Source organism: Sceloporus undulatus, chromosome 6 (assembly GCF_019175285.1).
Source record: "Sceloporus undulatus isolate JIND9_A2432 ecotype Alabama chromosome 6, SceUnd_v1.1, whole genome shotgun sequence".
Lineage (NCBI taxonomy): Eukaryota > Metazoa > Chordata > Lepidosauria > Squamata > Phrynosomatidae > Sceloporus > Sceloporus undulatus.
This window is the reverse complement of record NC_056527.1, coordinates 99,411,198-99,427,245: the sequence shown is the minus strand read 5'-3', so window position 1 is coordinate 99,427,245 and position 16,048 is coordinate 99,411,198. Positions and strand designations below refer to the sequence as shown.

General features: G+C 40.5%; 2 protein-coding genes across 2 annotated transcripts; one reads left to right on the top strand and one right to left on the bottom strand.

Moving 5' to 3' along the window:
- Positions 1-3,836: 3,836 nt before the first annotated feature.
- On the bottom strand, positions 3,837-7,790 carry LOC121933256. The gene is made up of 3 exons (XM_042472725.1): positions 7,512-7,790; positions 6,771-6,892; positions 3,837-4,563 (listed from the first exon to the last, which is right to left on the bottom strand). Exons 1-3 carry the CDS (start codon positions 7,566-7,568, stop codon positions 3,981-3,983), a joined length of 762 nt encoding a protein of 253 aa, XP_042328659.1. The 5' UTR covers positions 7,569-7,790; the 3' UTR covers positions 3,837-3,980.
- Positions 7,791-12,089: 4,299 nt separating this feature from the next.
- LOC121933664 (natterin-3-like) lies at positions 12,090-15,866 on the top strand. Its single transcript, XM_042473647.1, has 2 exons — positions 12,090-12,174; positions 14,587-15,866. The coding sequence occupies exons 1-2, from the start codon at positions 12,090-12,092 to the stop codon at positions 15,618-15,620; spliced, it is 1,119 nt and encodes a 372-aa protein (XP_042329581.1). The 3' UTR covers positions 15,621-15,866.
- Positions 15,867-16,048: the final 182 nt, after the last annotated feature.

Genomic DNA, 16,048 nt, shown 5'->3' with positions numbered 1-16,048 from the left:
TTGTCATTCATTCATTTCAATGATATGCAACAAATATCAATCCATTCATGTCAATAAAGCCACTCAGTGTCCATGCATTGTTCAGTGATGAGCAATTTTTACAGGCAAATGTCATCCATAAGGTTCTTTGAAAGTATTAGAAAGCAAGCAGGATCATATCAGCGTCCCTACTTCCAAACTTCCAATCTGTTAGCTGTGCCTGAATGTGAAGAACCTTCTTCCAGACAATATGTATTTCTGTCAATCAGCATTCCTTAACCAGATGCCTTTCAAATGCTTTGGAAGTAATTGCTCATAGCTCTGACATCACTGGAGCAGTGAATCCACTTCAGAATGTAACCTGAATTTTAACAGACGTATGCAAACCAGCTGCCCAAACATCCTCTATATATTTAGCCTACACGGTTAACAGTCCATGCAGAAAGGGATAACAAATATACATAAAGATGGCATAAAGGAAGCATGATGCCTCCATTTTTAATGTCAAGGACACACTGTATTCAGGCCCTGCTACTTTGCCAGCCTATGCCACCAGTGTTCTGTTCATATGGCAAGCTTGACAGACTGCAACCTATGCTTTAAGGATGCCATCCACACTGCAGCTCTCAGACAGCAAACCCCAAAAACCAATCCCATATCACCATAGCATTTATGACACCCTAGACTCAGAACTTGCTCCTTAATCTGGCAAATTACATCCAGTATGAAGACCCTGGATAAATCCCCATTCACACTGATAGATTGCTTCTTTGAAATTTGACTTTTGCTTGGCTTTGACTGCACAATCATTTATGAACTATTGAAACTGACAGCCAGTTCCCTTAGGGTTGCCATAACCCGGCTGCAACCGGGTTTTTCCCGGTTTTGGCGGCACCTGCCCGGTCACGGCACGGGTGCAGCCAAAAACCGGGAAAAGCCTGGTTACAGCGGGGTTGCTAGGCAACCCTGGGGCCTCGCTGCCCTCCTCCTCCTCCACCGTGCATGGCCGCGCGGAGGAAAAGGATGGCAGCGAGGCCTAGGGCGGAGGAGGCTGCAGGGAGGCGGTGCCTCTTGGGCGCAGCCACGCCAACCTCCCCGCCTCCCTGCGCTCTCCTCACCTTCTTCCTGGTCCCTGCGGGGGCCAGGAATGAGGCGAGGCCCCGGCCATCGCCGGCGCTCTCCTCGTCTCCTTCCTGGTCCCTGCGGGGGCCAGGAACGAGGCGAGGCCCCGATCGCAGCGAGGCCCGGGGCCCAGGTGGGGAGGGAAAGCCTCCTTAAGTGGAGGCTTTCCCTCGCCGCTTGGCTTCCGCTCCCCGCCGCAATCGCGAGGGAAAATGTAGGACAAAATTTTCAAATGTAGGACACATATTGTGTGTCCTACATTTGACAATTTTGTCCTACATTTTTCCCGGTTTGGAGGTCCGGCACTATGGCAACCCTAAGTTCCTTCCACATCAGAGCCTGGCTATCTGGACTAGCTGGATTGGCTGAGTAGTGTCCTCAACAAACTCTTATCCCCAAGACAATTTTACCACTGGTGCTTCAAATTTTCTAAATACGCTTGGTTTATCACCAGTTTAGTATGGGCTTTGGTTCTTTTGCACTTGTATCAATGAATGAGATTAATCTCAAGCAATTTCAACTCAACTAGTTTGCAGATTAGACAGAATACAGAATGGCCAAAGAAGGAAAAATATAAATCTTTGTCTCTGAAGCCTTTGAAATTCCTCTGACTATCAGAGGCTAATAAATACATCAGCCATTTAGAAGGGAAGCTGTACAGAAAACAAAACAAAACAAAAGGTCACTTCCACACTTCGTTCCACCCAGCTGGATCTCTATTCACCCAGCTACATTGACAAATAAGCTTTTGAAATTCCATTTCTCCCACTTCCTCCCCATTACCAATATGTTTACAGGTGGCTCTGGACTGAATGCGTGGTGGAACACTTGAAGTCCTCAAAATTATGGGACTTTCTGAAAAATGCTGACCCTGAGCAAATGCTCTGAGGCCTGAATCCAACTACTAATCCTAAACAGAGTAGAACTACTGAATAATCGGATGAATGGTAATTCAACACTAGGGTTGCCAGGTTGGATATGGGACAGGGCTCCTGTAACTTTAATTCTGAACAGATCATGGAGCAGAATGAGATACCATAAAGCAGTGGTCCCCAAACTGTGCTCTTTATGGGATTTTGGACTTCGGCTCCCAAAATCCCAGACTACAGACCAACATGGTTGAGGCTTCTGGGAGCTGAAGTCCAAAATATCTTAAAGGGCACGGTTTGTGGACCACTGCCATAAAGTTTTGTCAAGTGGAGCTGACAAAATCTGCTGAACAAAGAGAAAGTAGAGTAACCACACCTGCAAAAGAAAAAGCAGGTGGAGGAGAAGGAACAAATTGCTGGAATGGTAGCACCACTTCTGCAAACTGTGCTCACAATGAATGGTTCTTTCATCCAGTGCTAAAGAAGCTCTGAAAAATATAACCTATCACTTCTTCCAATACCAACCAGACCAAGAAGCATAAATATCTGTTAGACCTGCCTCTGTCTCCTGACATATTAGTCAATATGAAAGCTTGCGGTTTGAATTAGCACTTTATTAATATGAAACATTTCAATCAATCAGCTGATTCATTAATTTGCATGCCACCTTTCTCTCAGAGTGGGATCCATGGTGGCTCACAAAAAGAACCAATTTAAAAACTCACAATAAAATATTAAGAACCATTTAAAATCATCACATTAAAACTATATAAAATCTTAGCTATGCTCTTAAACTGGCAGGTTTTTGATCATTAGAGAGGCATTTCCAAATATGTCATCTCAAACTCCACTTTTAAAAATACATTTAGAGACTTATTTGAACCTGAAATTATGTCATTGTGTATTATTAAATTCAAATCTGCACATTTGTCTTGTGTGGATCACACAAATTGATTCATAAAAATCAAATTCATTGAGCTCCCATAGTCCAAAATATAGAAACACAGGAGAACAGGATGGCAAACAGCTTACCAAAGAACAGTTTAGCTAATAACTGTAAGCAACCTGTTATTATTTTTAAGATGACCATTGATCATTGTTCTTCATCAGTTAGTACACTTCTGATTGATAATTTCTCAGGGGATTCAATCGCATAGAGGAGTCAGTGATCTCATTTTGGCTGATCATTTCAGAGGATCTAGTCCCCCTGCCTAGTCTTAGTGGGCTAAAGTGCATGATGCCATAAAATGTAGCTTGGGAGATGCAGTTTTTATAGAATGCAAAGTGAAGACTTCTGAGGACCATAAAGGTGGGTGGTGAGCCCCTCAGATTAGGCAAAGAAGGAAAATCTGACCCTCTCCCTTTTTTCCCCTAGGATAATACAGTCAACTGAATTGCTCCAAGGCAAGTCTTACCTTGCCCATCCCTATCCTATGACTATGATTATGGTTGCCAAATATTCAGTAAACTCCTCATTTCCTTATTCTATGACACAGACTCGGGACTGGACAGGCAGAATCCAGAAGCCTGGATTGACTGATGACCTAGGACCCTGTCCCTCCAGAGACCAACTACACCTCTCACCCTTGAATAGGGCTACAGCTAATAGCCCTAACTTGGATCACTTCTCCAATCCTCAGCAAACTGACTTTTAGTTTCCTGGGCTTAATTCCAACTACAGTGTATAAACAAAGGATTGGATTACAACATTTCATTTCATTCAAACAAACATATGGATGGGGGCATACAAACATTGTGTGTATGGTGTTAATGTGAGCAACAGTGGATGCATTCTGCATCTCTCAGATATGGATCATCACAAGCCTCAGTGTAGATTTAAGCAAATGAAAACAGAACACAGGATTCTGTGGTATGCTCTAGATATTTATTGATTCAACAGCAAAGCAGAAAACAACAACATAAATCATATACTAAGCTCAATTTGGTGAAACTGGGAGTCGGCACCTTGATTCTAAGGACAATTGAATCCATTAGACTGTTTGACAAATGTTAGAAGTAGTAACAAGGGGTCAAGGTTCCTGGTGGGCTATTATTGAAACATAGGATGCAACTATTTATGTCACACCGGAATAGTGGTGCATCCTTGATGCGTCCCCAGGCTTCGTCCACTTTCTCTATTTTCATTGCATCATCTGGATAGATTGTTTCAAATACAAAAGCCCTCAAATCTCTCTCAAACGTATTAAAAAGAAAATTGACCATGTCGACAATGCTACCCTTGTCATTTGGATTGAGGCACCGGTCTATACAGGGGGAGAAATGGGTGAAGAAAATCAGGCAACTATTCTGGCGGTCCTTACCAGCTAGCATCCTGTCTACTGGGCTATTCTGGCCTCCAGACAGCAAACGCCATTCAGCATGCTTTTGCGTATTCGTCTCTGGCCTAGCTGCCACAATATTGCTTATTTCATCTGGGACATACAGGCCATTTCTCTGTCTAATAGCATTATGCATCCGTCTCATCTCTCTCATTGGCAAGGCAGTTTCCAGGTTCTCTGGAGTAGGATTTATGCAGTATGGTTTATCCAGCCTTACAGCCACAGCATATTCGTACTTGGCATCAATTCCGTACCTAGAAAACACCACAGAAATGGGAGCATTTAATCATACTACTGAATGAATAGGAATTAACATATTATATGCCAAATTAGGATTTGTTCCATGTGGATATACCCTAAAATTGATGTTGTCTTGATAGAAGGCAGTGGAATGGAAAGACATAGTCAGTTAGCTGAAATGCTCTATTCATGGTGCTGTATAATGGCCTATTTATAATTATAATTATTTATAATGATATTATAAAGTTTCCATGTTCTCTGGAGTAAGATTTATGCAGTATGGTTTATCCAGCCTTACAGCCACACCTTATTGGTAAATGTCATCAATTCCATACATAAGTAGAATCACAGAAATTGTGGCATTGAATCATAGTGCTGAATGAATAAGAATTAACATATTAGTATACCAAACTGGACTTTGATCTATGTGGCTTTGTCCTTAGATTATTGTTGTCTTGATAAAAGACAGCGGAATGAAAAGGCATAGCCAATCAGTAGAAATGCTGAGTTTATGGTGCTATGTAATGGCATGTTTATAAATAGATAATTACTGATATTATAAACTTTGCTTTTCATGTATCAACCAAGAAATAGGTTTTCATCTGCATTCCCTAACTGCTCAGGGATATGCTATTGCGCTTGCTAATAGCTTTGTGCATCTCTTCTGTACTATCACAGCCAAAAGTTATATAACTGAAGTACTGGTCATTCAGTCTTAAAAGCTAAGAATAGCATTTAATATTAATTTCCAAGAAATTCTTGTGATGAACAAAAATTGACATTCAGCACACCAAACTGAGTTACTGCTTTAGCTCCACGTGGACAATGAAAGCAAGTTGCTGAAGGGAAAGCCATGGTTAGATCAAAATAAAAGGTTAGATTTGTGGTGTAATGACCTGAGATGATCCATTTACAGAATCAAGTCATCACTTCATATAAGAGAAGCAAAATAGGTTTTTCAGAAAAAGCTCTGAAATATTTTCCACTTCTGTAATTTAAAAGAGATCGTCGTTTGCATGTTATGTGCAAGAAAGGGTATTTTGCATGTCATGTGTTAACCTCCACATTCACAGGAGTTAGGGGCACAAGCAAATACAGTGGAGGCGGGAACAAGGCTCCCTCCTAAGAACATTCCTCAGCTTGTGAAGTGGGCAGCTAGGAGGCTCCACAGAGAGGAATTACAAGGAATGTGCACCTTGTGGCCCAGCTCCATGGCTGCCACCCTCTCTAAAGCCTGGGGCTGCTATCTGTTTCTTCCAAGAGGAATCCATACTATCCCTCTCCTTCCACCCTCCAGATCAATATTGGGAGAAAACAATCCATGCAGTATGGTTTATCCAGCCTTACAGCCACAGCATATTCGTACTTGGCATCAATTCCGTACCTAGGAAACACCACAGAAATGGTAGCATTTAATCATACTGCTGAATGAATAGGAATTAACATATTATATGCCAAACTGGGATTTGTTCCATGTGGATTTACCCTAAAATTAATGTTGTCTTGATATAAGGCAGTGGAATGGAAAGGCAGTCAGTTAGTAGAAATGCTCTACTAACAGCCACAGGATATTGGTAATTGTCATCAATTCCATACATAGGTTTCCAGTTCCCAAAGTGTTACCCCACAGACTAGCCCTCCTTCATCCCTAGATTACCTTTGATATCAACTTAATATTAAAGGAATGTTTTAGGCGGGTAGCTAAGAGAGCATCCAAGTGCAGGAAAACTAGCCATATCATGTAAGGACCATATTTGGAGATCCTACTGGTTCTGTATAGGGGAAGCCAGGACATATATGAGCTTATTGTTTGGCGCTTTAAATCAGCTCCAGCTTCCCAGACTGCAACTGGGACACGGGATGGAGGCAGGGATTATCGCACACTAAACCACAGCTAGCCACCATCAGCTCAGATCCCAGCCAGGTCCCAGCCACACTCAGCCAGCACTTTTTAGAAGTCAGAAAGCTTTCCGACTTTTAAAAAGTGCCTGCAGAGTATGGCTTGGACCTGGGCTGATGGTGGTCAGCTTTCTGTTTGTGAAAAATATACTTGTGTATGCTTTCTAGCTTTGAATGCATCCTTTAATTATCTGAGGATGCATACATGCTCTATAATGTGCCAGTTCATGTTTGTTTGGTGTAGTTCAACAACCATATTTCAACATGCTTCTCTTAGTGCACAGACCCTTTGAAAGAAGAGTAATTTTAACAAATTACATACTCTGTGATGTAGTCAATAATCGTCTTCAGATTGTTTAGGTCTATGTTTCCAAAGGCTCCATTCCCCAAAGAGAGTAAGACAGCCACACATAAGAGACTGAAGCCTGGCCAACGCCTGGTTGTCTGTCAAAAAGGAGAAAGAAAGTTTGAGTGGCCAAGACCACAGTCAGTTAGAGCATTCTGGGAGCTGGTGTTCAAAGAATAATTTATCTAGCCTGAAAAAAGAATGACTAAAAACACTTTCTAATACATGCAAATTCTGTTAAAATAATCTGAAAGCGAATGTGCTTTTTAAAGAAATATTAGGATGCAAATGTGGGAAATATGAGCCTATATACTGTATATTTTCCAAACTGAGAAGAATATTAACTGGACAATCTTTTTCTGCTCAATAGAATCCTTAATAATGGTGGGAAGGTAGGGTCCCTTATCTACTTTATAACCTTTTCCCACCCACATTTTTTTACAAAGATAAATGGTGTCTTCTAGATAACACAGTCATACAATGGAGACATAACATAACATTTTATTTTTAAAAAATCAGTAGCAATAAAAAAAACATGGATGATACATCAGGATTCAAAAGGATAATCAAAAGAAAGAAATTACATAATCTATCCATTCATCCGAAATTAAGTAGAGAGCACATCCTCTGTCTTTGTAAGTGATGGTGGTAGAAAAAGAAATCGAATAGCAGTATGACTAAAAATTGTTCTGAAGGTGCAAAGCAAGGATTACTTACCATAAAGTCCATGGTAGGAACAAAAACCAGTCTGTTTCCCTTCAAAAGATGTTTCATTTACAAATAGGGGCAAGTTTCCAATTTCTTCTTTTATAGAGTTACCCCACCTTTCCCAAGAATTGCCCCCATTTGCAGAGAACACCCAAACACAAACTGTCTGATTGTCCTAAAGTAAACAGGAACGAGATATGGTTCTGCCAAAGCATACAGAGATGATTAAAAGGGAACTACTGTTACCAATATTAAAAAGGAAATATACAGGAAGCATGTGGTAAAATATAAGTGACAGTTCAAGTAAAGTTCAAAAACATATAGCAATGCTTCCAGTATGGAATGTGTTGGTATTCTAACAAAATCCAACAAACACACAAAGAATGTAAATCTTTTCTTATTTCATTCTCACATGCAAGAATGAATTATTTGTATTAAAATGATGGCAAGGTCCCCCATGATATTCTTGCAAACAAGCTACTAAAATGTGGGCAAGACAATGCAGCTGTTAAGTGGATTTTGAATTAGTTGACTGGCCAAACCCAAAGGCTACTCAGCAATGAACTTTTGAACTTTACTTGTAACTGTCACTTATTTTTTACCACAGGCTTCCTCTTCATATTGGAGAGAAGTGGCCAGTGGAGTGTCACAGGGTTATGTCCTGGGCCCAGTGCTATTCAACATCTTTATCAATTCCTGGGGAGAAGGAATAGAGGGCATGTTTATGAAATTTGCAGATGATGCCAAATTAGGAAGAGTAGCTAATACCCCAGAGGGCAGGATCAAAATTCAAAATGACCTCAATAGATTAGAAAGCTTGGCCAAATCTAACAAAATGAATTTCAACGAGGAGAAATGTAAGGTACTGCCCTTAGGCAGAAAAAAGGAAATGCAGATATAGGTTGGGGGATACCTGGCTTAACAAGGCAACATATGAAAGGGATATGAAAGTCCTAGTAAATCACAAATTGAACATGAATCAACAGTGTGATGCGCCAGCTAAAAGGGCCAATGCAATATTAGGCTGCATCAATACATCAAATGAAGCTATAGTGCCACTCTATTCTCCTTTCGTCAGGCCTCACCCGGAATCCTGTGTCCAATTCTGGACACCACAATTCAAAAAGGATATTGACAAGCTGGAGTATGTCCAGAAGAGGATGACCAAAGTGGTAAAGGGTCTAGAGGAGCTGCGTATGTTTAGACTGGAGAAGAGATGGTTAAGAGGTGATATGATACCCCTGTATTTAAGTTTTTGAAGGGGTGTCATATTGAGGATGGAATAGGGCCTGGAGCAATGGAATCAGACTAGAGGAAAAGAGATTCTACCTAAACATTAGGAAGAACTTCTTGTCAGTAAGAGCTGTTCCACAGTGCAACACACTCCCTCCCAGTGTGGTGGAGTCTCTTTCTTTGGAGGCTTTTAAACAGAGGCTGGATGATCATATGTCAGGGGTTCTTTGATTGTGAATTCCTGCATGGCAGGAGGTTGGAGTACATGGCCCTTGTGGTTTCTTCCAACTTTTTGAATCTGTGATACTATACTACTGAATGTGCACTCCTGCTGTGACAGATTATGAAAAGCATAATTTTCAAAGAAATGGCTTGTTAGTGTCTTGCAGCAAAAAAAGGAGGAAAGGAGGGGAAGAAAAAACGGAATGTGGCAACACCTTTAAGACTAACTGGTTTTTATTTTAACATGAGCTTTTGTAGATAGAAACCCATTCTTTCAAATAATTAATAATAATAATAATAATAATAATAATAATAATAATAACACATCACTAAATGATATTAGGGTCTCAGGAATAAAGTAGATTTATACAGCATATTTATAAAAGTGTTTTCCTTATAAAGAATGGACTGTCAAGAACAAATCTTGCAAATCTTCAGTATTACTATTACACTAATAGATGACTTTGTCTGCAGCACTTAAAAATCATAACATAACACTTACCTTCCAAAAGAACAAGCAGACAAATATTCACTTGAGAAGTCTTTGTTGGATCAATGTAGATCTACATAGATAAGTAGAATGAATTAGTGTGGTGTAGTAGTGTCATTGAGCACTGGGCTACAATGCTGAATCTCCTTTTAGCTATGGAAACCCACTGGGTGACCTTGAGCAAGTCACACACTCTCAGCCTCAAAGGAAAGCAAACAAAGGCCCCTTTGAACAAATCCTGCTTAGAAAACCCCATCACAGGGTCACTTTAGGATTGCCATAAGATGGGGATGACTTGAAGGGACACAACAACGAACAGCAACAAAATAGATAAGCAGATGATAGCAGTGTAGTATGGGGGCTTGAGTGTTGGACTAGGACTCTGGGACATGAGGATTCAAATCCACTCTCAGCCATGAAGACAAGCTGGGTGACTATGTAAAAGCTGGTTTAAGAAACAATCTATCAGCCTCTCCACTTGAAAGTGTGGTCTGTTTTATTCCTTGTCTTCCAGATTCTCTTTAATAAACTGTTGTATGGTTTTTCTTTTGCATTGCTCATCATAGGCCATAATAATTACTAATTCATTGACTGATTGATTAACTCAGTGGCTTTGAGCAAGTCACACACTCTCAGCGTCAGAGAAGGGCAAATGAGAAATCTTCTCTGAAGAAATCTTCTCAAGAAAATCCCAAGACAGGGTCAACATAACTCAAATTAAACGCACATAACAACAGATAGGTGGGCAGACCAATAAATGGAGATTTCCACTTAACAAAGATGTTAACTGTGAGCTGGAACAATTATCAAAAACACTGACTCCGTTAGCCAGCTGTATAGCAACTGTACAACATAGCCAACTGTAATCTATGATGAAGCATATAATTTGGCCAGTCACATTGGAAACTGCAGCATTTGCCAATCATATGATATTGACTTTAAACTGGTATGATTACCAAATGTCACAATTCCAAACATGACTTTCCAAATTAAACATTCAGCAGATATGTGGATGGGATTAATACAGATGGGATTATTACAGGTATGCAGATGGAATTATTTCAAACATGACTTTCCAAATTAAACATTTAGCAGATATGGAGATGGGATTATTACAGTGTAACTGAAAATGCCCTGTGGCTATTATTTATATATATAAAAAGCTATGATGTGTCGTTTCTATCCATATCGCTCTCTTTTCTAATGAAACAAACCCAGTTTGGATTTTGTCCAGTCTGTGTTAGGGTGCATCTGTACTGCAGAAATAATGCTGTTTGACACCACTTTAATTGCCAGGGCTCTGTCCTACAGAATACTGTGATTTGTAGTTTTGTGACATACCCAAACTCTTTGGCAGAGAAGGCTAATACAAATCTCAGTATTCCATAGGATGGAGCTACAGCACTTAAAGTGTTGACCAACAGCATTATTTCTACATATAGAAATAATCATATATAAGAATCACTTAAAACAACATTGAAATCAATATGTGAAGGAAGACAGAAAGTGTTTACATGTCTATATGCATGTGTCAAAATAGGGACAACTGTTTGTTGGGAGGATTCATATACATATGGAACCCCCAGCATCTCCCATCAACACTGCATACAATGCTTCAACCAAAAAATGTTGTCACTGTTGCTCTAGATAATTCATCTTCTAGTTACTGTCTTATATATAATTCTTTGCTGCAAAGAATTTGCAGGCACTTTACAGATAAAGTTGCTCAGATTTGCTCCAACTTGGATGCTACAGTTGATACAGTGCCAGTGGATGTAACCTTGGCACCTGTCTGTCCAGTGTTAATGGATACTTTTCAATTTGTGCAACCTGATGATGTAGATCCTTGGAGAGATGAAAGCCACTACTTCTTGGCTTATTAAACAAGCCAGAGGGGAACTTGCTGAATGAATGAAAAGGGTAGTCAATGCCTCCCTACAATAAGGAAGCTTTCCAACATGCCTAAAGGATGCAGTTATGAAATCTTTATTGAAAAAAAAAATCTCTGAATCCCACTATAATGAATAATTATCTACCAGTGTCCAACCTACCATTTTTAGGCAAAGCATTGGAATGTATGGTGGCTTCCTAATTCCAAGGATTTCTGGATAAAACATATTATCTAGATCCATTTCAATCAGGTTTCAAGCCTGGCTATGGAACAGAGACAGCCATGGTCACCTTGGTGCATGACCTACACAAGGAACTGGACAGGGAGACTCAAGGCTGGGAAGACACCGGAGGAGCAAATGCTCCTTTTTCAAGCCTCTTCCCAGCATGTTTTTTTCCAAAGGAGGCAGCTGGGCTGGGAGGATACAACGTTCACTCCCCAAGCTTCTTCTCAGCCTGGTTACATGCCCTTCAGTTTTACCCTCAATTTATCCACAGGTCATAGTCAAATCCAGATTTGTGTCTTCAAAATCTACCCTTGATTTATACACCAGGTTGACCTATGCACAAGTATATACAGTACTTCCCTTGATGTAGACACTATACTTCTATTGATGCAGCCTTGAATTGCACCGGCCTTTTTAGCTGCTGCATCACACTATTGACTCATGTTCAACTTGTGGTCTACTAGGACTCCCAGATCCCTTTCACAAGTAGTCTCATTAAGCCAGATACTCTTCGTGTCTCTGATTATGGATGAGCATGGTGTCCATGGCAAGGAGATTGTCCTCACAGTCCTGGACAGAACCGTAGAAAAAGGCCCTCTAATGAACGTTGGTAGGTAATAAAGGATACATCCCTGGAAATGTTGGGCAAAATCTTGTGTCAGACACATAGTCATGATGAACTGTCCCCTGATCTGATCACTGAAACTTTAAAATCCAGCCAACTACCCCCAAGGGATGGAGTTCTGTGGCAGTGATGAGTGGGACACTGAAAGAGACACATCCAGCTAGTGACAGTAAACCAAGCAGAAGCACAGACTCCTATGGGGTCCTATCACAATTCATCAGAGCATCACTGAAGCAGGTGTAGGGTGCAGGTTGGGGGTCAAATGTTCGGCAAACCTCAGATTGTTGTTGTAAGTCATTTCTGACTTATGGCAACCCTAGATCAACCCTACTATCTGGTTTTCTTGGCAAGATTTCCTTGAAGGAGGTTTGCCATTACATTCCTCTGAGATTGAGAATATGTGACTTGCCCAAGGTCACCCAGTGAGTTTCATGGCCAAGTAGGGAATCAAACCCTGATCTCCAGAGTCATAGTCCAACACTCAAACCAGTATGCCACACTGGCATGATTACCCATTATCCCCAGTGGTCATCAACAGACCTGAAAACTGGTGCACATGAAAAATAGTGACAAAGAAAAATAAACTAGAAGTGACCAGATATCCATTTCTAGTTTTCATACTGCTTTTGGTTTTGTTTCTGCAAAGGAGTTATCAGGCTCATCCCTCTGATCTGTATAAATTTAAAATCCTGCATCCAGAGCCCTTCAGCAGAATAAGCCAACTTGGTCGGGGGGGAAATGGTGTGGGTGAGATATTTGGGTTTCCAGAGGTCTCAACTCAGAATCATTTTTTTTAAAATCTTGGATTTTTAATATTTCTGTAAAGCAGGGCTCCTCCAGACAGGACAAATGTGTTGGGGGCTTGTAACATTTGTTACTGAAATTTTCAAACTTTTTTTTTAAATGTGCAAATGCTTGCCAGAATCCTGTATCATCAATTATGTTACACAACCTTATGCATATTTAGCTGCATAGCAGAGATGCTAGAAAGTCCTACTAGTGGATTATGAAGGTGCATCACTGAACATCAGCAAGAATGCCCGATATACACTGGTGCCCAATGCATATCAAGTCTGATGCACATTGGGACCAATGTGAGGCACATTCTGGTATGCATCAGCCCCATTGTGTAATGGTCACTGTGAAGGTGCATCACTGAAAAGATGCTAAAATGCAAAGATACACAACTGAGCACAAAAGTTGGAATCACACAAGCCATTCCATTTCCTATTATGATGTATGCATGTGAGAGCTTGACAATTTGGAAATAAGATAGGAAAGAAATCAATTCATTTGAAATGTTGTGCTGGGGAAGAGCATTGAGAATTCTGTGGATAGCCAAAAAGACAAACAAGTGGATCAGATCAAGCCAGAAATCTCTCTGAAAGCCAAGATGACAAAATTAAGGCTGTCATAATTTGGGCACATCATGAGAAGACATGAATCTCTGGGGGGAGGGACAATAATACTAGGAAAGGTGGAGGGAAGTAGAAAGAGAGGAAGGCCACATGCAAGATGAATGTACTCTATTAGGGAGGTAATGGGTGTGAGTTTACAGGAATTAAGCAGAGCAGTGAAGGATAGGAAGTCTTGGAGATGTCTCATCCACCGTGTTGCCATGGGTCAAGATCAACTCAAAGACAGTTAACAAAAACAACATATCACTGAACACCAGCAATAGTGCACAATGTGTACTGATGCCCAATGTACATCAGGACTAATGTGAAACCCATACTGTTATGCATTGGTCCCATTGTTTAACAGTCACTTTGCTGACTGCTATGTAGTATTGTAACAGCAGCCCACTACTGAATACAGATATTACAGAACTGCCAGATTCTAAATCTCACAAACGTAAGCTAAGTTACAAAGACGTAACTTTTCAACAGCATCCAGCCAACATTTTTCTTGTCCTAGCCTACTTTCTGTCAAAGCCTAGCACCAGTTTATTCCCACCCTTAAGGAAGTTTTCTTTTTAATTCCAAGACATATTGGAAAAATATGTTCCCTTATGGTCTCCTCCTTTCTTTCTTGGGTTATAGTGCTATAGTGGGTCAGTGCCTCAGTGAAGTGACACTTTTTTACTGTAGCTCTAGAATTTTTTTTAATTCAAAAAGGAGCAAATTTGCCTTTTAAATTATAGGAGGTCATCGGCAGGCCATACCTCAGTTTCGTTGGGTGTTTTTTAAAACAAAAACTTTAAAAGCACACTAGAACAAATGTAAGAAATCATTACAAAACAGGCCCAACAACTGCAAAAATCCAAGGAGCTGTGTTGAGGAACTCCTTGTTCCAGTTTAGACCAATATAGAAAATGGCCCAGTGAATTTTAGAGGGAAATTATTCTCAATGATTCCATTTTTTTTTTCCTGTCTTGTCTTGTCCTTTCAATCCAAGGTGAAGACAGCAGTGCTTCAGTGAAACAGCCCAGAAACAAACAATATTTCAGTCGGAGTGGAAATGTTTTCTATGGAACAACCTTGAGATGGGTTTTATTTGATGGATCTATTCCCAAAGGAGCTGTATCCATCTGGAATGACTATACTAACAGGCAGGACTATACTTGCATGGAAAGAGGCTGTGGTGCTGGTTACTACCATCCAAGCTATGGCCCTTATTGTTACTATCCGGAGAGCAATCGAGAACATGGCACCTCAGTATTCTGGCTGTTGGTGAACGAATACAACTTTGAATCCTTGACATGGAAACCGGGTTCCAATGGTTATGTTCCACACAATTCAATCAATACTTGTCCAGGTGTAGATGTCTATGTGGGGAAAAATCATTATGGTTTAGGAAAGGTAGTTACCAAACACAGTGCTTTCTTCCTTGGGCATGATGGAAAGGAATACTGGTATAAAAACTATGATGTCCTGACCATTAATAAAGATTATCTATCTCAGAAGATTAGCAATGTCAAGTATATAATAGAGCAGGGGACCTACAGCAATCAACAACTAACCTTGTTTTTCACAAAAGTCACCAACAATCACTGTGCCTCAGTAAAGAAGAGCACTACCTTATCAAAGACTGTATCTTTTGAACACAACTGGGAGTTCGACATTACCCTTTCAACGAGTGTGAGCACTACCGCAACACTGGGGATACCTGAAGTCATTGGGATGTCTTGGGGGGGTTCATCAGAAAAATCCTACAGCTGGACAAATGGTTTCACGCAGACTGAAACTAATACGTATTCTGAAACGGTAGAAGTTGAAGTTCCACCTAACCACAGCTGTGAAGTAGCAATGGAAGGCATAAAAATGACAGCCAAGATTCCCTTCACTGCCACAGTAACTCATCACTACAACAATGGGGAGAAGAAAAGTGCCACCACTCGAGGAGTCAGCGACAATGTGGTTTTGGCACAAGTACACACAGTAGTGAAGCGATGCGAACCCATTGAAAGTGCAGTCCCATGCCAATCATAGTTTAGTGGCACATAATCACAATTCTCTATGCTACTCTTTAGCAATTCTCTATCCTGCAGCAGAAATCAAGAAGAGAAAAGGTTCTGATTGGTAACAGGAAGTGAGTTAAGGGCTCAGCTTTGATATGCAAAGACCTACTTCATCAGACAGAGGAAAGAGTGACCTGTCTGATGAAGTACCATCACACTAGAACACATGCATGTTACCTGGACCTAAATAAATTTACTTGGAAATAAATGTTGCTTATTTCAGTGAAGCTTGCATTGTGGGTATTTCTTTCACAAGATTGAAGCTGAAATTAACAAACTAAATCCAGAAATATCTGGACATAGCCAAACTTGCATATAGATCTCATTAAACTCAATGGGAGAAGTCTGTCAAGACTGAAGTCTTCCCGCTACAATAACTCATACAGCAAAAGTGATTGG

Bases quoted from the DNA above. Each gene is read 5' to 3' on its own strand.
- LOC121933256 (XM_042472725.1), bottom strand. From the start codon at position 7,568: ATGAAACATCTTTTGAAGGGAAACAGACTGGTTTTTGTTCCTACCATG. The intron at 6,893-7,511 runs GTAAGTAATCCT...CCTTTTTGACAG, and splicing joins TTCCTACCATGGACTTTATG to ACAACCAGGCGTTGGCCAGG. The intron at 4,564-6,770 runs GTATGTAATTTG...GGTGTTTTCTAG, and splicing joins ATTATTGACTACATCACAGA to GTACGGAATTGATGCCAAGT.
- LOC121933664 (XM_042473647.1), top strand. From the start codon at position 12,090: ATGGATGAGCATGGTGTCCATGGCAAGGAGATTGTCCTCACAGTCCTG. The intron at 12,175-14,586 runs GTAGGTAATAAA...TTTCAATCCAAG, and splicing joins AGGCCCTCTAATGAACGTTG to GTGAAGACAGCAGTGCTTCA.